This window comes from Centrocercus urophasianus, unplaced genomic scaffold (genome assembly GCF_019232065.1).
Source record: "Centrocercus urophasianus isolate 14NV4802_14NV808 unplaced genomic scaffold, USGS_Curo_1.0 seq_14, whole genome shotgun sequence".
Lineage (NCBI taxonomy): Eukaryota > Metazoa > Chordata > Aves > Galliformes > Phasianidae > Centrocercus > Centrocercus urophasianus.
This window is the reverse complement of record NW_024884586.1, coordinates 31504847-31527757: the sequence shown is the minus strand read 5'-3', so window position 1 is coordinate 31527757 and position 22911 is coordinate 31504847. Positions and strand designations below refer to the sequence as shown.

General features: G+C 46.4%; 1 protein-coding gene across 1 annotated transcript in view; it reads right to left on the bottom strand.

The window, feature by feature from the left end:
* Window positions 1–19731, bottom strand: part of FLVCR2 (FLVCR heme transporter 2) — a 32930-nt gene extending 13199 nt beyond the window's left edge. Inside the window, 8 exon segments of the mRNA XM_042813711.1 lie at window positions 1156–1259; window positions 1991–2058; window positions 6760–6900; window positions 8109–8250; window positions 18778–19428; window positions 19431–19477; window positions 19480–19590; window positions 19593–19731. Coding sequence (XP_042669645.1) covers window positions 1156–1259; window positions 1991–2058; window positions 6760–6900; window positions 8109–8250; window positions 18778–19428; window positions 19431–19477; window positions 19480–19590; window positions 19593–19731 — 1403 coding nt within the window.
* Between the last annotated feature and the right edge of the window lie 3180 nt (window positions 19732–22911).

The window sequence follows — 22911 nt, the reverse complement described above, 5'->3', positions numbered from 1 at the left end:
TTCACCAAAGCTGTGTTTCCATTTCCTAGGACTGCCAAATGAGAAATAAACTCAATGGTCGTGATCTAGAAATGACAAGAGACCTACTGGTCTCTCTATTAGTCATTTGCTCCTGTCCCCTAGCACGCCCCCAGGAGTCCTCACGTTCCATTCTTTCTTGTCAAAGAAGGCCAGTTCCTCTGCATTTCTGAACCCGTACTTGATTGCTAGGCTAGAGGCCATTTCCGAAGCTGCAAGACCGCAGCTTGCCAGATTCTCCTAAGCAGCCCACAAGATAGTTTAAAGTCAGTGGCACAAGGCAGTTTAAAGGCAGTGGTACCTTCCAAGATAAAAAGCTGCTGCAAGGAAAATACCTCTCAAGTTGCCTTCAACTCATCACATGCGTATCACCAGAAAAGCCCCATCCTTCTCCTCAGATAAATTATAGTCTCAAAGTGAGCAGACAAACTGGAAACTGATTACGTGGATCCCCACAAAAAAAGAAAAAAAGAAAAGAAAAAAAAAAAGGAGGTGTGCTCCATTCCCTGAGACACGCTATACAGAAAAGTCTGTCAGCAAGATCCTGAGGACTGGGAGCTACAGGACACCCAGAGACCCTTCACTGTCTCCTTGAAAATGGGCACAGTATGCTGGCCACATCTGCTGTCTCAGCCCACTAAGCAGTAAATCCAGAACCACCCATCCACAACCTCGTCACCCCTTCCCTTGCTTCTGTCCTGAATACAGTAACATGCACTCATACAATGCCTCTGGGCAGTGGATTAAATGTGTCTTTCATTAAACAGGACAAAGATGCACAGAAGCTGATTTGTAAGGGCAGAGAAATGGTCTGGTACAGTCGCGATTCTGCTTGTGCCAAGAGCTCTCTCATCCCTGGCAAAGCAGCAGTCAAGCCATCTTATCTCTCCCACCCCCCATGTTTCCCTAAGGAGCACTATAGCACTAGACCTCATATGGGTCCACCAAAGACTAACATGCTGCCTCATACTTCAGACTAACTGGATTCTCAACAACTATGTTTTTTTCCCTGCAAACCCTTCCCAGCAATTCAGTCTCTGGACAACCAAGCTGCAACTGCAGAGTTGCTCTCTGCAACTCTGAGGAAGGAGAAGAAGAAGAGCACAGTCACTAGCAGCAAAGAGGCAAGAGACTTACTTGTAGGTTTTGGTTTTGTCCAACCAGAGGCCAGAGATCAGAGCACCAGCCATGCCTGACAGTACAATGGTGAGTCCAATCCTGCCAGCATTCACCTCCTCATTCTGTGGTAAGACACACACAAAAACACAGGAGCCAAGTCATAGCCAAAAATTGAGGTGTGGAGAACCCAGACATGAAGAGACACCAAAGTTAGTATCCCATACACGACTTCTTCTGTTAACTAGCTAATGAAAAGCAGCATTTGCAAGAACTCTTTTGGGTACACGCACTTTCCTCTGGGCCAGCCCAGAGAACACATGAATGCGCTGGCCAACATGAACAGGTACCCTCAGAGAAGTCAGCCTAAACTCAGTGATGCTTGCTATCCGGCATCAGAATTTGGGCCACATCAACCAGGAAATCCTGGGACCCACTACAAGGTAGCATGGACAAGCTCTATTTGGCGCTCTGTCCCAGCAGTAAGCATCACAGCAGCTCAGCACCTAGAGCACACACAGCTTTTAGGTGCAGATACACCAACAGAAATCACTGTCAGGAATAGGGTAGAGACAACTGCTAGGAGAATCTCAGAAGAGCGAGCTTATACTTGAGTCATTTAGGGTATGTAGGAGTCGTCTTTTTTAGAGCTCCCATTCTTCACAGAGAGCTGTAAAGAACAAAAAGAAATGATGGCCTCTAGCCAGTCAGTCAATCCAGGCCAGGGCCAGTCAGAAGTGCAGCAGAAGCACTTTAATCCAGGCCAGAAGCACTGTACTTCTCACAGACTCTCCTTTGGCAGCTAATAATGGACAACAGCATGCATCAGAAGGCCACAAAGACTGGATGCACTTACTGGGTAGTGATGGACTACCATGCGGTTCAGCAGAGTGGACAGGGAGTAGAAGCAACCTGCATTCAGACCTGAGAGGAGGATAAAAATGAGGCAAATTCAGTCTGCTGCTATTCTGCTGTAGAAATGATCAAGATCATTAGGACAGCAGTCTACAGTTGGGCTGCAGAATATCAGGAGATACTACAGCTGGACAGGCTGGGTACTGGCAGAAATGCAGACCAAGGACAACTGGATCTCAGCATGCAGTAGGAAGCACCCTGCAATGTCAGGACGGTTCTTACCCGAACAGCCAGAAGAAAAGCTGTGCATATTTCTAGTAATGAAAGGTTACACAAGCTCTTCATAGGGTATCAACCCCTCCCTCAAAGGCAGAGGCATCTTCAGCAGTGGAGCTGAGTTTTCTCAAAGCAATGGCAAAGTATCTGCCTCAGCATCAGGTGAATCTCAGGGCCCAAGATTCAGTTTACAACAGTGCCACTGATCAGCAAGGTTTTCTTCCCAAAGAACCTGGCAGCTCTCTCCCGGCTGACAGTAAAGGACAATCTCTCCAAGCCAAGAAATACCAAAAGGCAAGAAGGAGCAGATCTAATGGCAAGCACAGACAGCACTTCCCCAAGGCACCTGGTGCATGCATCTGCATGAGGAAAGTCTTGCATTTTTACAAGATACCACTGAAGCCTAAAAAATAAGAAACAACTGTGAAAGTAATCGCCTTTCAGAAAGGGAAGTTAGATTAACTGTTAGAGGCGTCAGCCACCTGGTGAAGGTTTCTCAGTATCACCCAAGGTGAGAATGGAAACTGTTGAGGGTGATACTGGTCAAGCCATATTCAGACACCCGGCTGCAGTACATATGCAACCATGATTGAGTTGAATGCCTTCCTGAAGGGCACGGAAAACAAGAGTGCTTTAAAAAAAAAAAAAAAAAAAAAAAAAATTATATTTTTTTAAACAGTAGACAAGCATATCCACATGGGTGCTGGAGTAGCAGTACCACAACGGCTACACTCTCACCTTGGGTGATACTGAGAAACCTTCCCCAGGTGGATGATGTCTGTAACAGTCAGCTCAACTTTCTTCTCAGAAAGTCATTTACATTTGCAGTTAGTTTCTCTTCAAAGCTCCAGTGAACTTAGTAGGGGGAGGGACAGGGACACAGATTTCACCACTGCAGCTCACATATTTACAGCTCCATAAAGTGGCATGGGATTTTAAAATTCTGGCTCAGATGCCAGAAATTCTGACAGCCCAGATACATGTCAAGTTCCCACTTCCTGTTTTCCCTCTTTCAGCCTCAGCTAAAAGCAGAAAGATGGCAATACATGGTAGAGAAGTGCAGTCTAGCAGGCAGAGTTTTGACAACACCCTGAAGTCAAACTCCTGCTTCCCTATTCCCGATGCCTTGGGCAATCCCAGACCCAACCCAGCAGCTACACAGCTCAGGAAGCAAAGAAGCCACAAGATTAACAGCTGGAGGGAAGATCTCACTTTGTTCACACACCATCCTTGACAACTTTAAGCAGAGCTAACTTCACAGCTTCATGGGGCAGAACAGACGAATAATCTTAAGTGAATGATCCCATAAGCTGACTGTCTGTGGCAGTGCTTTTGTTCCAAATGCATGTCCCAGGAAGTGACTGGAGAGGCAAATATGCTGAGTGACTTGCTCTTTAGGCACAAATAAACCAACCAACCCTTTTCAAGTGTTATCTAGAAAGGCTGGAAACTCCTGCAGCCTTGAAAGCTGGCTCTTTGCAACACCTGACTATGGCAAAGCACTCCACAAGAATCTAATCTGAGTTCATCCCATCTCCACCTCTGGAGCACCCAGCTCACTAGGAGACACAAAAAACTGCAATGTCGGGTCGTGGGAGTGTGGCAGATCAGAAGTCCTTTAAGTCTTTTACCCACTGCTGCTTCATCTCAAAGCTGGGCACAAACATAGGCCAGTCATTTATGTATCTAGTACTTCTCACTTAACCAAGAGGACAGCAGCCTGCTGGTGACAGTCAGACTCTGGTAGCTGATGCCATATTAGCATGCCAGCTCCACAGAGGCTCTGTGATGCATGGGATTTCCAAGAAAGAGAAGGGCGCCTAATCCTAAACTGGGTGGAAAGAGATGCTGAGTTGGCAACAGCACTAGGCACCAGACAAAATACGAATTAAGACAACAAGTCCAAATTGCATTTGTGAAGGCTGACAAAAATGTAGGCATTTTACATGTCACAATTGCTTGGTGAAACTTCTCCACAAATTATAGTCAGCTGTTTGAATGCCTGTAAAATAAACAAGAGATGTGTCCAATGGTGCCTAACCGCCTTTGCGGATGAGGAAACCAGAACCAATAGCTGGGATAAACACATCTGAAGGTCCGGCCTCACCCGATTCATTAGTTAGTTACCATGGTTTACTTGTAGTGTGCTGTGTAAGAACATTTTTGAGACCTCACAATGCCTCCTATATTTTACAAAGGCCAGAAAGGGGAAGTTTATTGCCTAAAGTTCCAAAAGGAGCTCTTACAAAGCCTCTGACTAGATCTCAATTCTCCTGTAACTAAGCAGTGTATTACCTACAAGCCAGAATAGCAGGTCTTCCTCTTCACCTTCATCATCATCCAGAAAAATGATTCCTTATGCAGACCTCATTACCCTGTCTTTTCATCACAGCCCCTTTCCAAAAGCTGATTTTTTGGAGCTGTCTCATCATTCCCACTTAACATTCCCTTCCCAAGCTTTCCCACCCTTTTGTTGCCCATTGCCTCTCTGTAGCAATGTGCAGATCCAGTGCAGAGTTCAATCCAAGAAACTCAAGAGCTTCTTCATGCCCACTCCGTGTCATGACTCAGCTTTACGGAGGCAATGCCAGCATTCTTTGGGAAAAGGCAGCCTGAAGGTTTCCCTGATAAACAGTTCACCTGCACCAGCACTGCTGCAGTGCCACCAATGTTTCTACCACTGCAAGTCTTACCTCCTGAAAACCACAGGAAAGGAGCTGGCAGCTGCTGGTAATATCATTTTATCTTAGAGATCCACAGGCCTGTTCTGACCTGGCATCCCATGAAGGCCCACATTCTTTCTAAAGCCATGGCAGATGAAGCAGCAGGCCACTTCCCGCTCTCTCCTCTGTTGCACACTATGCTAATACAAAAGCTAAGACAGGCTGCAGATATCTGTGTTAGCGAGGAAGGATGACTCAGTTGTGCTCTTGTGGCTGCAGATGTCTTAAATCTTGGCCAACATAACTTCTGACTTGATTAGGAAAAACTGTCCCCATTTTTAAAGCCAGACAAGTTTAAAAAAAAAAAAAAAAAAAAAGTTTCACTGCTTAGTTCCTTCTCTGAGTAACAGTCACATTATCTTCACTGCCAGCAGCCTTACAGGCCTTACAGTCAAGTTGGATTGATGTGAGGCTGACATAGGGAGGAGCAGAATAAATGCACAGGCTGGCAGGAAGAAAGGTGGGATTACTTTCCACATCATTTGTGACTGCCAGGAAGGAATTATCCCAGGGAGATCAGATACTAAATATGCCCTTCGTAATGAGAGCCTGCCTCTCTCATCTAGGGCTTGTTCACACCTATTAAAACTAATGCCTTCCCTTTCTTTTTCCTGAAACATACATGCAAACTGAGCTGATGACACAATCCAGCTTTTAGCCAGCTTGCCTCAGTCGGTTTCTTGACAGCTTTGTTCAATCTCCACTTTCATAGAGGACACCAAGTACTAGAGAAAAACAAACAAAACACAACAGCAACGTAAACCAGCAGAGCCTACCAGTGGTCTGAGAAGTGCTTCTAGTGAACAGTCACACTTGGAAGGGAGAGGAGATTTCAACAGCTCCAAAGACCATTAGCAACCTCAGAAAATACAAAGCCATCATGACACTCTTTCCAATTGGACATTCCACCCACAAAGTTCACGCTGAACACAGAACCACAGAAGTTCACGCACTTGTTATCTTTCCTCCTGAAAACCTTCCACAGCAAGGTAGGAAGAGGGGACAGACCACTCTGCAGACAAGCCCACAACTCTATCATACAGCCAGACACAGGCTGCAGTGGCCTTCCGTGTTACCACTAAAGAGAAAAATACTTCTGGATAGGACATCTCAGCATCAGGAACAGATTCAACATATCACACTGCCCTCAGAGAAATACAGCAAGACTGCTGAAGAGAAATAGCAAATTCAGTATGTAAGAACAGATGGCAAAAAGAACGTAGTCTCCAATCCTTCCTTCTACTTGCTTTATAGGGATTGCCAAAAAAGCTGGAGCAATCTGAACACCTACATGCTCCACATCACCTCCACTGGGAAGCCTGGCAATCATACACTTTCCTTGGAAAAGAACTTGCACTCAGTGCAGTGACTTGCACTCAAACACAGCTCCATGTTTCTTAAGTAAACACTTAGATTAGTTCAAGTTACTAATGAACTAGAAAAGAAAAAAAAAGAAAAAAAAACAACAAAAAACAGAACTTGATAAGAAAATCCCCTGAACAGAAAGCGGTCACAAGCTGAGAGAGAAGAAGTCGTACTGTGAGGTCGTACTGTGCTGTGCATGCTTGCGCTGCTTTTATTCTTCCCTAGCCATTTGCTTGTAACCACTGCTGGACAGACTGTGGTGCTAGAGGGACCCCTGATACGCGGCAGCACAGCTATCCTTCTGTTCCCCTAACCCTGCTCAGCCCAGTTACAGCCCTGGCACAACACAGAGAGAGAGGGAGAAGCTAAGCATATCTACCAGAACAGAAGAATAGCCAGAACTTACCATAAGTGACCATAAGCAGCACAAAGTTGGCATTGCGAAGCAGGCGGAGGATCGACTGCACATAAGAATATTCCTCTGATGGCTGTGACTGGATCAGGGCCTGAGCTCGGCTCGGAGGGTATGGAGGCTTCTCTTTGAAGACTGAAACCAGACACAAAATAGACCTGTTTGCAACAGGGCAACTAGGGAGCCTTGAGCATACGAGGAGGGAACTACTCAAGAGATAGTACAGGGGCTAGTAAAATTAAGTGTACAAAACACATCAGCATCCTTCAGTTTTGATTCTCTGTGACACAGACTTATCCAGAAACAGGAGAAGAGAGTGTCTCTGCAACAACTCCTATCACTGGGGAAACACCTTGCCTTTAATAAGCAAGCTGTATAGGCATTTGGCAGAAGGGTTGGCAGGACTAATAGCATGGTCTGCAGGAAGGTGGAGAGACAGCTGCTAAAGCGTTGTATGGACATACAAATGCGAAAGAGAAATGAGAAAAGCCATCTGGCAAAGGTGGCCTGGTGCCCCACAGTGTCCAGTGCTTAGGAAGCCCATGCTAGGTTTTACGTCAAGTCTGGCACCTCTCAGTCTGGACAAACTGACTCTAATTAGCATTAAAGCAGTGCTCAGGAATCCCGGTTGTCAGTTATACACTGCTGTACTAGGAGACACAATTATTTTGGTACCTTGTCTATTCCCTACCCCAGAATCATTAAAAATCTACACCTGACTCACCTACCAGGCAACATAAACAAGCAGGCAATAAGAATCTCTTAAAAAACAATAATTTAAATATTTAGCAGGTAAGCTCTGCTCTCCAATGAGAATGCCAATCTGTCATGCACATGTGTGAACTGGAAGCTAGATCTTTAACAGGGGGGACTGCATCTCTAGTGTCCTGCTACTGCCCTTAGCACTTTTTTTGCTCCACTCCCAACTGGTAACCCTTTTTTTTCTTCCTGAGAACAGCATGTTCTTGCCACATAGCCTACCTACTTCTCCCTACCCTTAAGATGTAATCAGCTCCAAGACATGACCCAAAGCCCAGCATCCTGTTTGTAGGCAAGACTGCGAATACTGAAATATTTCTATGATCAGCACTTAAAGGGCTTATTCATGCCAGGGTTTTATAACATAGACAGTCAAAAGATGAAATTAACAGTTTGGCAGGTTTGCTCACAAACCCCCTCCCCACCTTTCTACAAGGGCCATTCATTTTGGGCCTGAAGCAGGAAGATCTAGTATTACACGACACAGGCAGCGGTGTGCGGGGACACTTCCCCACACGATCTCCACTCACACAGGCTGACCTCAGCTCCACTTGGAGTCCTGCACACGCTTCCCACCTCCTTACCTATGACGACCAGGATGAAGAGGGCTGTTGCCACGCCGGCTGTCATGAAGAACATGATGCTTATGTGGTAAGCCAGCTTCTCCACGTCTTCCACATTGGGAACAAGCACAGGAGGGATCAGAAAGCCAAGTGCAATGCCGAGCTGAGCAGGAGACAGAAGGGATACAGAGGTGACATGGAACCACAACACTGCCACTAGCTCAGAGCTCATGAGAAATGCAATCCTCCCTCACCTGGTAAGAGCTCTACTGGGCCTATTCTAGTGTCACCTCCAAAGTGAAAATCTCCTTTACCACCTAATAACTGACAGCTAAACCAGCTGCCCACAGCAACTAGGCCACGAGAGGTCTCCCCCCAAATTCACAACTATGACAATGTTCAAGGAAAGGTTTTATAATATAATTGAACAGAATTAATACTAGCCTCCAACAAAGTGGAGTTCTTGCTCTCCTTGTGCTCCTCCACACATGCTCCTGTCCACACACACATTCCATTCCTTATCTTGCATCTATTCTGGTGCCAGTCCAGTCACTCAGTAATCTAACTTGGCTCATTAAAAATGGTGGAAAATGACTCTTCCAAAAAAAACACCCCAGTTCCTTGTTGGGTCAATGAGTTGAACCTATTTTTCCTCTTGCCTGACACAGAGCAAGGGCTGATGTAATGTCAAATCCCGTCTACTCCTGATAACTGAGATATCAGTCTGTCTTGGCCATTTCATTATGTTATTTCTGAGCGAGCACCCACCAACCCAAATACCTCTCACACCCTTCCCACTGCACCAAGGGAACCTAGAAAAAAAAATCAAAGCTGAAAGCAAAGGATACATGCTACCAACACTCCCTAAGTGCTCTAGTGTGATGGGGTTTGGCAACTGCCTCAGCTAAATTGCTTGGGCCTGAAGGGCAACAAGAAGAAATCCCTGCAGGTCTGTCATCCACTGTGCCAAGAGTCCCACATGTCCAGCTGAGGAGCTCCTGCAGGGACAGCACAAGCTTCTGTGAGGACATGTGGGCTCTTTGCTGGGTAGCTGTTTCTCCAGGAAAGCAACAAGGAGCTGCTGCAGCATAGGCTTTGCCAGGTTGAGAGGTAGGACTAAATGTCACAGGCATTCTGTGCCACCCCTCAAAGGACAAAGGCAACAAACAGCTGCTTTTATGCTTGGGAGCATGCATTTCATAAAGGCTGAAGTAGAAGTGCACTTATCACATTTCTGAGTGCTCTAAAGAGGAGGCCTAACAAAGCCACTTTTTGTTCCTTCTCCTGTATCTCACTTTGCAGTTGGATTTGGTTCCCAACGAGTGTATTTACCTGCTCCTCTGCCCCTCTCAGACATCAGAAAAAAAGAGTCACAAAACAGTTCAGCTCTTGCTTGCTTTCAGAGACGTTCTGCACATTCAGCCCTGTCCACAGCAAAAGCAATCTTCTTTTTAGCAACACCCTCATTTATTTTTTCCTGGTTTGAGCCTACATTTACAAGCAGTAACAGGACACACACAAGAGCTTCAAACAGATGGAAGGACTGAGAAGGCACCCAAGAAAGAGATGGCAGGTGGCCATGCATCCATTCTCACCTCTGCTTCAAACATAAAATTCCAATCTCTTTTGCAGGCTGGACCCTTTGCTGGGCATTGGAAAACCACTCACAGTGCTGGTACAGTGCTAACCGAACTGAGACAGACTAGAAATGTTAAAAAAAAAATCCTCCCCGCACTGGTTACTCGTGCTTTACCAACAGCCTTTCAAAGAGCCACTGCCCTCATTCTCATGCTGAAAGGTGATAGGAGTATGCAAAACATGAAGATAAAGGATGCATTCAAATTAAGCCCACTGCATGTACCATTTCATTATGGAAACATCAGATAGATATGAACCCATTAGCAAAATCATGACCAGCTGCCCCACGATTATGCAGCAGAACAGCAGCACTGCCAATGGAAGGATTCAGTGCTCAGTATTTTCACAGTCCCTGGAAAGGGTGTGTTAGTGTCAGCCTTATTCTACAAGCAAAGAAAGCAAGGACAAAGAAACACAAGCACTCTGTTGCCCACTAACTGCATATAATCGTGGCAGAATACAAAGCAGAACAACCCAGGAGCTCTGTGTCCCAGACAAGCTGAAACACCTTCTGGCTTGCCTTCTTGCAAGAACTCCTCACACCTTCTGTATGCTTTGGCAGACATACCTCCACACCAAAGCACAATGAGGGACTTCATTTAGAAGACCCACTCACTGGCCAGGATAAAGATCGCAGAACAATACACTCCAGGTGCTACATCTGCTGGTTGTAAAGAAAGTCAGTGTGTGCTGTAGCAAGCTCTTCACAAGCCCTTCTACTCCACCCAGCTGGTGGATATTTGAAGCAAGGAAACTGCTCATGGCTCAGAGCTGTCTGCTAGATTCAGAAACCGTATTTTACTTACAGACAAGTAAATTTCAACTGCATCTGGACAAACTCCTCCTTGTCAAATAGTGCCCTCTCTGGGACAGCAAGATAGCATAGGTCTGGATCAGCAACAGACACCTGTGCTGAGTTCACTCCCAGGACCATCACAGGACCTTGTGGGAAGAGTCATCAAGAGGCTATGGATGTGCCATGCCATACCAGGCCACTTTTGGGAACGAGAGCACTCAGAGGTTCAGTAGGCACAATGAAGAACAATGAAGATGGACACCAAACCAAAAAGGCACTTACAGGGCAGAAGCCTGCTCACCTCTGCAGCACATTTATTTTGGCCAAAGTATGGTCCTGCCGCTCCAGCATGCCTGCTGAGCCAGAACACAGCCACACCAGGCTCCAGTACTGCTTCTCAGCACTCCTAGAAGTTCAGGCTTCAAGGACGAGACTCAACACTGTTCCTTTCCATCTAAAGCTGGGATCTCCTAGCTCTTATGCACCGGGTTCCACGTTGGCCCCTCCACCCTTTGAAAGAGGTCTATAAACTGCTTCCCGGGACATGCTCCTTTGCCCCATCACCCTTTCATTCCTGGAAGAATAGGGCTGGATTCCTGTGCTAGCTGCTCTTGAGCTTGCTCTCTGCAATCACATGCCGTCACATGAGCTGCTGAACCGCAGCAGAACACACACAGAAAATAGGAAGGCTTCTCTGGGACAACGGTCCAGATTCACTCTTTTGTCTAGCCTTTCCTATCTGAAAAGGGTGCTGAGAATCCATTTTGCAAATTGTCCAGAAATCCTTTTCTGAGAGTCCTATGGCCATTGACCACAACATGCTAAGTATTACACAGCACGCACTTCAGCTTTCAGCAGGGATTTAGCTTTCAGCACATTGCTCAATCTGCAACATGAGAGCATCCCCACATCTGAAATGCACAATCATGTCCTGACCTCCAAGAATTTCCCTGCAGAAACCAGGCTGCTGGCACTTAAGAAGCCTTTGGGATAATTCTTGAACAGAACACCCAGAGAGCCAACAACAGCAGAGCATGCTGTTCAGATCATTTATTCTCTAAAAGTTGATAAAGTAGGAAGAATGTATTTCCTACCTGAATTTTGTCAAGGTGCAGTTCAACAGCGACATCAGATTAAGATCCAACCGTACACAAGAACAGATGATAAAGCAGACAGCAAGTAGCTGGTAAGATGGTATAAATATCTCACAGTGAACAACAGGATTTTTAATTTGAGTTTAGCTGTCTGTATACTAACAGTCTGCTGAAGGATGATCATCGGTGCAGTATTGTCACGGAGTTGACCAGATCAATCTATGTCCGGCACAAAAAGTATAAATGAACGATCGATGGAGGAGTGGGTATCTACCTTAAAGAAACCTAAGGCTTAGCAAGAGTATAAAAGCCCTATGAAATTGCAGAGCAACCAGAAACATAGGCACAGGAGACCACCGCACCAAGAAGGTCAATTAAAGCGTTAAGATAGAAGGAGAAAGCAAAGCAAAACAAAAAACAAAACAAAAAACCACAACAGTGAGAAATTTTGGCAGTGGTCCTTACAGGCTAAGGGTTACAACAGGGTTGATGGAAAGGACTTTATTTTCAGAGCCCATAAATACCTTTTTCTAGGGAGAACCCATAAGACACAACACAACTCCTGATTTAGGGCAGCACACTCCACAACCAATATTAGTGAATAGTTCTGCAGTGCACTCAAACTCAGCTTCCTTACAGCAGTAGGAATAAAACAAACAAATCACAATAGCAAAAAATCCCTTCAAACCACTATGGCAATATTTAACTCACATGAGGGATCTGCCTAAAAGGAAAGACCATTAAAGGGAAACAGAAGGGAAAAATCCAAAGAAACGTATTGCTTGCATTAAGACTGCACAAACACACTGCATTTGGGCGCTCAGAGTAGCTGTATGAAATATCATCCAAAATTTTAGAAAAGGGGATAAAAGCAATCACAGTTAAAAAGCAAAGAAGGAAAAAAAAATACAGTAAATCAGCACACCCCTCAAAAGCTGGATTTCATTTCGCTGAGCATGAAAAAGAGGACATCAAGCTGGACCAAACTAAAGCAAATCCATAATTAGGCCAAAAAAAGACTGAGGAGCAGCCTGACAACTATGTCAAAGCTCTTCAAACACAGCACAATCAGGAAGCCTGCCAGAAAGGCTGCAAGGCCAAAAGATGATCACCATGGAAGGAGAATAAATGAGACGGAGAACTAAATGAACTCTTGCATCAGCATTCACTATGTGTTTTTTATGGGGAGTTTCCATCTCGAAGGAATCTCTTCATACGTCAAATAAAGTTTTATCATGGAAGATTTTAATCAGTTTATTGCAATTAATATGTTCTACGATGTGTCAGGACCAGAAGGGATTCATTCAAGAGTTTGAAAGAACAGAACAACAGAAAACCCACGCTTCTTGCACACAGTGTGCCAAACTGTTAACTAGTCTGTTACTAAATACACTGATCAGGAATGTGGGAAGGCAAACATGATGTAAATTTTTAAAAGGCCCTGTGTGGGCATGAGTCCCAGGGAACTCCAGGGACAGCAGGCTGTCAGTTTGGCCAAAGTGGCAGAATTGTAACAACCAAAAAAAAAAAAGAAGTCTGCATGCATATAAAACCCAATACAACAGATACTATGACAGATACTATGGCAAAATACTATGACTTCAACTCAATCAGCAAGTTTCTAAATGGAGACTTTGGAGTTGGGAGGGCTGCCTACCCTAGCCAGGTGCTCCCATGTTCTCATGCACCTTTCTCAGAGAATGAGGAAACAGGAATCTAAATGCTGGCTGTAGGTCTCTCTTGGAAAGATATTTATTAAATCCTATCAAATTCAATGTTCTAAAGCATGAATTACCCACGCAAAGGACTTACTTCCTAACAGCCCCACACCAAACTACCCACACAAGAGTCCTCTGGGAGTCGCACAGTCCCATTCAAACCCCAGGCCACCCCCAGCCATCCCACTGCAAATTCCTAATGGAGCCTCCAGAAAGCAGCAGAGCAGGAAAGAACTGCATAACTGCTGGGAGAGACAGCGCTGGTATGGAGCCATTCACCTACAATGAACAGCACTACCTCTCATCTTCAGTGGCCATAACAACCAAAGAACCTGGCAATGAGGAATTCTCTAGAAAACCAGAAGGTCCATTATGCCTTGAAAGAAACAAGTGGCATTTTAATTATTTTTACGAGTCGGTCCTGCAGCTCCCAGCAACTTACTTGTTTTCTAACAGATGCCTTTTAAGCACGGAGAGCATCACATTTTCAAGATGTTCCACTCCAGACACAACAGCGTAAGTGCTTTTTAGATTTATTGATTCTGCTACAAGTGGCTTCAGACAAGACAAATGCAATGAGATTCTCCACCTGAATAATTAGAATTAATCCAACAACATCACCATGACGGAAACATCCTTTGTGAAAAGTCTCCAGACAACCCTGTGCACTGCAGCTGCTGCTCTGGAAACCTCCATATTGCAGCCAGCCACCACAACCTACCATGTAAACACTGTTCTCCAAAAAGCTTGCAGACAAAACACACAAGTCAAGTGCAGCAACATCCGTCCCCTTCAGAAGGGCTCTCCTTTTCATGCAGTGCTCTAACACATATGAGATTGAGGGACTTTGAACCTCTATGCTCAGTACACACCGAGCCCATTCCAGTGCCTCTCAGACAGTTCTGTCAAGGCAATGAAATGCATCAGACCTGAACCACTCACCCTGGGAATGCCATGGAAGAGGGCACACATGCATTCCAAAGCCCTGTGCACCACAGCTCCTTTCACCACTCATCTGTGCTTCACAGCTCCACACTGAAGCATTTCCTCCTTTTTCAACTGCAGGTGCCTCCAACTGAAGATACACAGCTGAAGAGCTGTGGAAAGCAGAAGCTGCTAGTTCCTATGCAGTATATTTTTATTTGCATTACTAACCAGATATGCTTCTTCCATAGCACTGACAGCAATACTAAAATCCCTAAAGGCCCATTAAAATCCAAAGAGCCAGGAAGTCAATGTACTTAAACGCAGCACAGTTTAGTTACCTTTTTTCCAGTGTTTTAAGAAGCAGAAAGGACGCACAGTGAGAGGAAAAACTGTAATCCATGCCTCATGAAGAGATAAGGCTGAACCTTTTTATTTATTTATTTATTAAATATACACTTCCACTGATATGAGATAATGTATTTCTTCAGTCTGCACTTGCACAACCAAAGCTCTTCTGAAAGCAAACTCCCTTCCTCATCATACTTCTTCTGTGTCACCATCTCAGACTGTTTAACGTGATGCAATGCCAGATCATGAGAACTGCTTCTTCTGGGCAAGTCACTCATGCTTCTCAGCCCTGAATGCACCTTCACCCAGTTTATTGGGGAAAAAAATGCAATGCAGCAAAACAGCAGCAGATAAGAAACAGTAAAGCAGAAGAGGGGTTTCAGCTCCAACAGCTACCTCAGCAGCTGCTCGAATTCTCCATCAGAATATAATACATGGGTCAAGGACATTACAGTCACATAACAGAGACAGTCTCTGAGGATCCTGCGAGGCAAGTGCCAAGGGTGCCATAGGGCAGCCCCTCCCAGCAGAAACACTGCTGTCACTCATTTCACTCCCAACCTCCTCAGAGCAAAACCCAAAAGCCAGCTGCTTCTGTGAAGAAAAAGAGAGAGCTGCTTTTGGTGCCCGTCTGGGAAGGGAGCACCAGGTTAAATGAGTAGGAAAAGTTCATTTCAGATTCCAGTGCTCATTTATAGAAGCTTAAGCATTCCTGGGAAAGCCACGTCGCTACTTGGTCAGCACACCCTCCCACACAGAGCCATGGCCAGGATCTCAGAGAGCCAGCCACACAGCACTCCTTGTCATCTGAGTGCCCTCATGCACCCCATCATCTCTGCTGGAAGAGAAAGGAGCCAAGACCAAAAAATGCCACCTCTAACTGCTGCTGCTACCAGCTCCTCTTAGCTCCTTGGTAAAATCTTCTTTACGCTAATGCCTAAAATCCCAGAAAATGCAACTAGATCACCACTTGTTTCTATTTCTAACAAGAATCAGATCTAGATCTGAAGAGATGGGAAGCTCCCCAGCAGGCAGGGAAGAACCAAAGAGATCTAGAAGTCTGCTTGAAGAAAGAAATCCCACCAGATTGTGCTCCATTCTCACAAGGCTTCCTGGAATTTCTGATGCTGCCTTACCTGAAGGGCAAACAGTACAGAAGAGGATTAGCAGTGAGGCACACACTCAGCACACAGGGCAATGCAGACCCAAAAAAAAGGAATGGCTATTCAGATGTTGCAGACCTGATTATTCACAGAAGCCCACCGCAGCCCAACCCCTGAAGATTCTTCCTCCCATTTCAAAACAAGAGGAAAGGAGCTGCCAAGAAAGAGCACCTCCTTGAATTTCATTCATGCCTTATCATGCATTTTGCACAAATTAAAAGGCCTCACCTCATCACTGCTAGACAAGAGATAAGAGAATGCTAGTCTCTTATCTGCTGTTGTTTGGCTGCAGTGCATTTCTTCCCCACTAAACATGGCAAAGGTGCATTCAGGGCTGAGAAGCTGTGAATGACTTGCCCAAAGATGCATTACACATGTAGCATCTGCAAATTCTGCTTCAGGATGTTTTCTTTACAGAAGTCCTAAATCATTTAAGTCACAGAGGCATCTGTACAAGGTCAGACCCCACCAGAAGACGCTGCTGCATCATTTTTCCCACAGGCAGAGATGAACGTGAAACAGAAGGTTTCTTTATTCCCAGCTCATCACCAGCTTTTATCAACTCCTGCTAGAAAAATGAAGAGTCAAAATTACAGCAAAAAAATCATCCAACCCTTACCCCAAATCCAACAGCTGCTTGCTACCGTTAGACAGAATGGCAAGAGCTAGGAAGATGATTTATTTCAATTAAAAAAAAAAAAAAAAAGTATCAGCAGCGGTAGCAGAGCAATAGAAAATTTTTTACAAGCTGCTGATGCCCATTACTCATCAGGGAGATAGGGCAGTGAGTTTGAAACGCTCCTCCAGCCAACAGGCCCAAGCAAGCACAGCACAAGCACAGTAGTCCAACGCATGCCATGCAAATTGACACAGAGAGCTGAGGAATTCCAGTATCTGCCCAGCTGGCTCCAGCTGATACACCTCAAAAAGCCACAGGAATTCAACTCATTGCTTAAACATCCCCACTGTGGTGGGGATTTAGTGCCATCATGCCACAGTACCATGCCTCATCCCCAAAAGACAACAAAGCAAGTATTTGAAGGGAAGGGTCAAGGCCTGCTGCCTGCTCCAGCAAGCATGCCCTGCAAAAACTAGCGTCTCAAAAGAGCATAGGGAATCATCTGCCATACTGCAATTACAAACCCACCATATTATGCCCTTCACTGGCACTCCCTAAAACACACTCTAATAGCAGATTAAGGAAAAAGAAAGCCTCTATTTCTTCCCCCATCCAACATCACCACCTAACAAAAATAGCCACTTTTCATTCATTGGATCTTTGTTTTGAGGGAATGAAATGAATAGGTGCTCCCTATGGAGTATGCCTTGCCTTTAGCCATTGCCCTTTCTTGTTCCTCTGATTCTCTAAATGGAAAGCCTGGGTTTACAAGCAAGAGCTAATTACTGGCCTGCGGTCTCACTGATGTCAAATCAACCCCCAAAGGAAGACCAAAGCATCCAGCCAAAGTTTGCCTTTCACAACCACCAGACTAATGTGCTGCTTTTAGGACAATGTGGACTCCACATACACATATAGCACATGCTGAATGCCACATTGTTTGGATTTCTTGTGCAAACTGTTGAGTAATTCCACCTGAATAAAAGTCAGACAGCAAAATGTTCAGTTACTTATTTACTCCTAAATCAGAAACATTTATGCCAATTTAGGTGCCTTCAACCCTGAAGATTCATTTAAACACAAAAAAGGAGCCCACAAGACTGATGAGCGTGAACAGAAAAGCTTAGATCCACTCAGAGAAAGTGTGTTTTCTCTTTCCTAAAGCTGCAAGTCAGTCTGCCTAATGCTGCTGCACAAACTTCAGTTTGTCACTCCCCAGCATTAGCTCTTCGCCACAGCATTATCTCTGTCTGTGTAGAAACCCAGGAGTTTGTGGAAAGGAGACCTCAGATCTCACTGATAATTTTGCACGCAGTAGGAACAACCATGCTTTAGAAACCGCCTGAACAGAGAAAGCAATTCCAACCGGAGCAGTGCCCACCCACAGCTTGAGCCAGTCAGCTGAAGGCACTCACGCAGAGAGGAGTACTGCATTTTGAAGATGGGGAACAGGTCCAGCCACGCAGTGAATGTCAGACTGTTCTTCCTCTTCCTTGTGTCAACATGACAGAGCTGGAGCCACTTCCCTCATGCCACACTACATCAGTATCAGCCCACCTGCCTCGTGCAGCAGGAATCAGTGGGCATTCCAGTGCAAGGGTCAGCATGTCATTTCACTAATCCTTTCAAAACTGTGAAAAAATTACCGCATCCGAGCGTCAGCTGACACTGAGAAAAACATGGAACAGCTTGAGCCAGTGTGGGTCACTGGCCTCCCTGACCCATCCTCAGAGAGGGGAGCTGGGGGACCTTACCTCCTCCTGACCTGGAGGAAAGTTTGCTTCTCCTCAAAGCAACTGTTTGTGGAAATCCTGTGCCTTACTTTTTAGAATCAGATAGTTTGTTACAGACCTTTTCCTTAGGGCCCAGCCATAAGCACAGATCACCTCCTTCATCCCATCCAGTAACCAGGAGGAGAGGGACACTGCTGCACAAAATCCTAACACAGCCACAGTTTATGGAATCACAGAAAGGCTTGGATTGGAGGGACCTCAAAGCCCATCCAGTCCCAAGCTGCCTTGTGTGCAGGGCTGCCCCCCATCAGCTCAGGCTGCCCAGGGCCCCGTCCAACCTGGCCTTCAGCACCTCCGGGGATGGAGCACCACAGCTTCTCTAGGCAGCCCATGCCAGGGCCTACCGCCTTCTGAGTAAAAAATTGCAGCCCAACATCTAAGCTAATCTCCCATTTTAAAGCCATTACTCTTCGTCCAGTCACCATCTGTCAGTGTGAAAAGTCGGACCCCCTCCCATAGGGGTGGCTCTTACCTGGCTCCTCTCTCTTTGAGGAAGGTCACGCGGGCCCTACATATCCCCTCCCCTTAGCACCCCAGGTCCCCGCGGCCAGGCACCTGACCCGCCGTCCCCTCCAGATGGCAGCCACCAGTTACCTGGTTCCCGAAGACGGCAATGGAGCAGGCTGTGGACACCTCGCGGGAGCTGAACCAGACGGAGGCGATGCGCGAGGGCATGCCCAAGATAAAGACCTGCGCCAGGGAGCAGACGACCTGCCCCAGCACGGTGACAGCGAAGAGCTGCGGCCGCAGGCTGCCCAGCTTCACCCAGGCGCCCAGCGCGTTGAGGGCCGAGCCCAGCAGGGCGATGAGGCGCAGCCCCTTCTTGTCCAGCAGCCAGGCCACGGGGAAGAGCAGCGGGATGTAGGTGAGCATGTAGCTCATGGACAGCCAGTCGATGGCAAAGGTGCTCACGCCATAGAAGCGCACGAAGACGTTGTTGATGCTGCCGTACTGTATCCACTGGAAGGCGTTGCACAGGGAGTAGCTGCTGAAGAGCAGCACCACGACCCAGCGCCGCCGGGACAACCGCACCTCGGCGGCAACCTCCGCCCCACACCCGTCCCCGCGAGGCTTCGCCGCCCCGCCGCCCTCCTGCCGCCCCATGCCAGCCCCGCTCCCCGCCGTGCCGCCGGCACCCTCGGTCCAGAGGCCGAGCACCTGGCCGGGAAACCCCGCCCTACCGCCCCCGCTGCGCTGACTGGCTGCCGCCGCCCCTCGGCCCGGCCCGGCCCGGCCTGGCCCGGCCCTCCCCTCCACCGCCCAGCGCGCCGCCCCTCAGCCGGGCGGCCCTGGCGAAGGGAAGCGGCGCGGAGGCCGAGAGCGCCGGTTGGTAGCGGTGTGTCGGCGGCGGTCGTGCGGGACGCCTTCCGCGGCCGTGCGCCAGCGGCAGGCAGCCCCAACGGGACAGCGTGCGTGAGCTCTCCGCGTTGCCGTCTGTGCTGGCAGATCCCGTCCGAAAGTTGAGGTGCCCGTGCGAGGCGAAGACCTCGAGGGGCCGGACGGCCCTGCGCGACAGCGCAGACGCTCGTTTGGGGGCAAATCCCGCATAAAGCAGGCTGACTCCGGCGCAGGAAGAAGGCCGTGGGCTGTGCCTTAGGGCCTGGTGCCAGAGAGACCTCGGTGGGCACAGGTAAGCAGGAATTGTGAAGGGACAGAACCACATAATAGTAGAATTGCTCGGCTTGGAAAAGACCTTAAAGATCACAGTGTCCAATCACAGCCTAACCATACTACCTGAACTCTAACACAGCCCTCCACCAAATCATGTCCCTGAGCACCACATCCCAACGGTTTTTAAACACATGCACAGATGGTGACTGAACCACTCCCTTGGGAGCCTATTCCAGCGCTTAACCACCCCTTCTGTGTTTCCTGATATCCAACCTAAACCTCCCCTGGCCCAACTTGAGGCAGTTTCTCCTCATCCTGCTACCTGTCACCAGTTAGAAGAGACCAGCCCTGCTCTCACTGTAATCACCTTTCAGATATGTGAAGAGAGCAATAATGTCTCCCCTCAGCCTCCTCTTTCCCAAACTAGCCAGTCCCAGTTCCTTTGGTTGCTCCTTGTGGGGCACTTGGGGGATGAAGCACTTTTATTTGTCTCTTGGGGTGACTTTCTGCATGTTTTCATGATGTGGCACGCTATGAAATGAAAACATGCAGTGAGGTCAGAATTGAAACGTGCCAACTGGAATGAAGCAAAACAGCCCAAAGTGGTGTTTGTTTTCATCCTCACCAGGCACTCGGTGAGTCAGCCCGTGTTTTCCAGTTACTTCAGCAGCTTGTCACTCGGGCAGATTGCTGCCCACAGATCACTTACAATCTATAGTTCATTGAGTTAATACTGTGTTATCTGAATCATATGAACATTACTCAGCATAAGCTTTACAAGTGTGGACTTGGTCACGTGCTAATGTTCAACTCCCCAGCATTAAACAAGCAGCTCCAATTTCACTTGAAAAAATGTGAGTGATGTCCTTCGGACATTGTATTCCTGAAACAAAGGTTTAGGTCACGGGTGAGAAGGTGATGTTTCTTTGCCTTGTATTTACTTTGTGGATCACTAATACTTTTAGACCCATTTATTGTTAGGTTAAACTTCCAAAGTCACACCAGGATCTGACCTAAGACAGAAGAAATGACAGATAAATTTGTTCTAATAAATGTGTATAACTTGAATTTGTCAGGAGTGCAATGAGTGATGGTGGTGCAGAGAGCACAGAATTGAAATGGAAGAGGAAGAGGACTGCTGTGGCCCAATAGCTCCTTAGTCTGAGAACTCTTAGGATACAACAGTAAAATAGTATAGAAAATTAACCTTTATGTTCATCCAATCTCTACAAGATTCCCAATAACACTGCAAAGGAATCAAAGTTACCCAGATGTCATGGCTCACGTCAGTTAAAGAATTATGGGGGGGAATACAAAAAGATCAAGAACAGAAATAAATGGGCAATTTTTAGCACGACATACTGGGTTTGCTCAGAGGAGTGTCATTTGTTAATAATCCTGAAAGCAGAGGGAGGAGCAAGATTTGCAGATGGTGAGACATTATTTTTGTGTTGCTCAAGACTAATTTAAATGTCACCTACATTTTTTATTTAGGTCACACAACTTTAGGACTGTAGCTTCAGCTGCCGTAACTGTGCTCATGATTCATGTGTAAACAGGGACAAATCCAGAATATTGGAGTGATGTCCCGTATGAAAATCTGCTGCAGACAAAGAGCTCTTGGCAGAAAGGAGGAAATCAGTGACCATCTGGGGTTGAACATTGTTTTCAGGCTTGGGTCACAGAAATGAGAGGGAAAAAGTGGAAAGAGTGTAATGAGAAAAATGAGCAGAGACACTGTCATACATTAGGAATACACTGAGGACAGGCATATTCCTTCACATGGCTAAAGAAGAAAAAGGGCACAAGCAGAAAAATCTGTAGATATATGAAGGGAATAAGAAATAACTTTGGTCCTCTTCCTCCTGCCAACCCTATTCCAAAGCACAGTCAGAAACATTCTGTCATCTCCAGTTCCCTTCTAGTCCCACTTCCAGCTCCAGATTTTCTCCCTGAACTGCTCAGTTTCACCAATCCATCACCAACAGAACATTCGGAGACGAGCTTGCCAACCAGGGAGCCTCTTACTCACAGCAAAGCACTGTCTTTGTCCCATCAGAAGAGCCAAACAGTAAATTAAGAATGACGGAAACACAGACGGTAATGAAAATAACAGCTGAAAGCAGAAAAATGAAGGCAACAATCAGACTCTGGTTACTGGGGTCTGTCAAGTCAGGCAGCCCTGAATCCCCCACAAATGCTTTAGTTCATATTTCTCATCAGTACAGGCTCACATTTCCCAGAACTCCTCTGCTCTGTTGTCAGGGCTGCTTGGTTTTGTTTCTGGTTCTGTGAACTCTTCAATCACCCCTTTATATCATTAGCCAATTTCTGGACAAAAATAAAACTCCTGTGCTTTGCATTTCTTCCCCTCTTCACTTCTGCATCTGTTTCTACTCAGATAAACCTCCTTTTCTTCTTGAAGCAGCACAGCAGCTGCCTTTGGATTTCCCTAATCACAGCATCTTTATGTAAAAACTTCTTAGCCATGAAAAATTATTTATATTTCAGGACAACCCCTTGGAGAGGATTTGAAAGGGAAATGGATTTAGAGGGAAATCTCCTACGCAGGGAAGTTGACACAAGTATTAAGAGAGGTTGCAATATTCTGTAGCCAAAAATATCTGTGAAGGTTGGAAGACACTAAGCCAAAGGCAGTCAGGTCCAAATTAAAGGTAACAATGCAGGCCATTGGATAGAGCCTGGCATCTCTAGGTTCTCTTCTGACCTCAAAGAAAGACCTACTGACATGCTTAGAATATACTCTGCCTTGCTGACCAGTGAGTATGTGAAGCTTGCATTCCAAAGAAAATGCTTTGGAACAAGCTAGTTTTCTCAATATATGTAACTCTAGGGATGATGGCGGCAGTGATAATCCGTCTGAAGAGCAATTCCTTGATGCTTTTTCCCTTCTGCATTGAATCAGAGGCCCAGAGAGGAGGTGGACGAAAGGTGAAGGCTGGCAAGGGGAAAAGTGAGTGCTTAGGGACAAAATCATAGAATGGCTTAGGTTGGAAGGGACCTTAAAATTATCTAGTTCCAACCCCCAAGATCCACTGGATCTCCCAGCTGGGATTTCCTGCAGAGACTTCACAAGAAGCTCAGGCTCATTTTAAA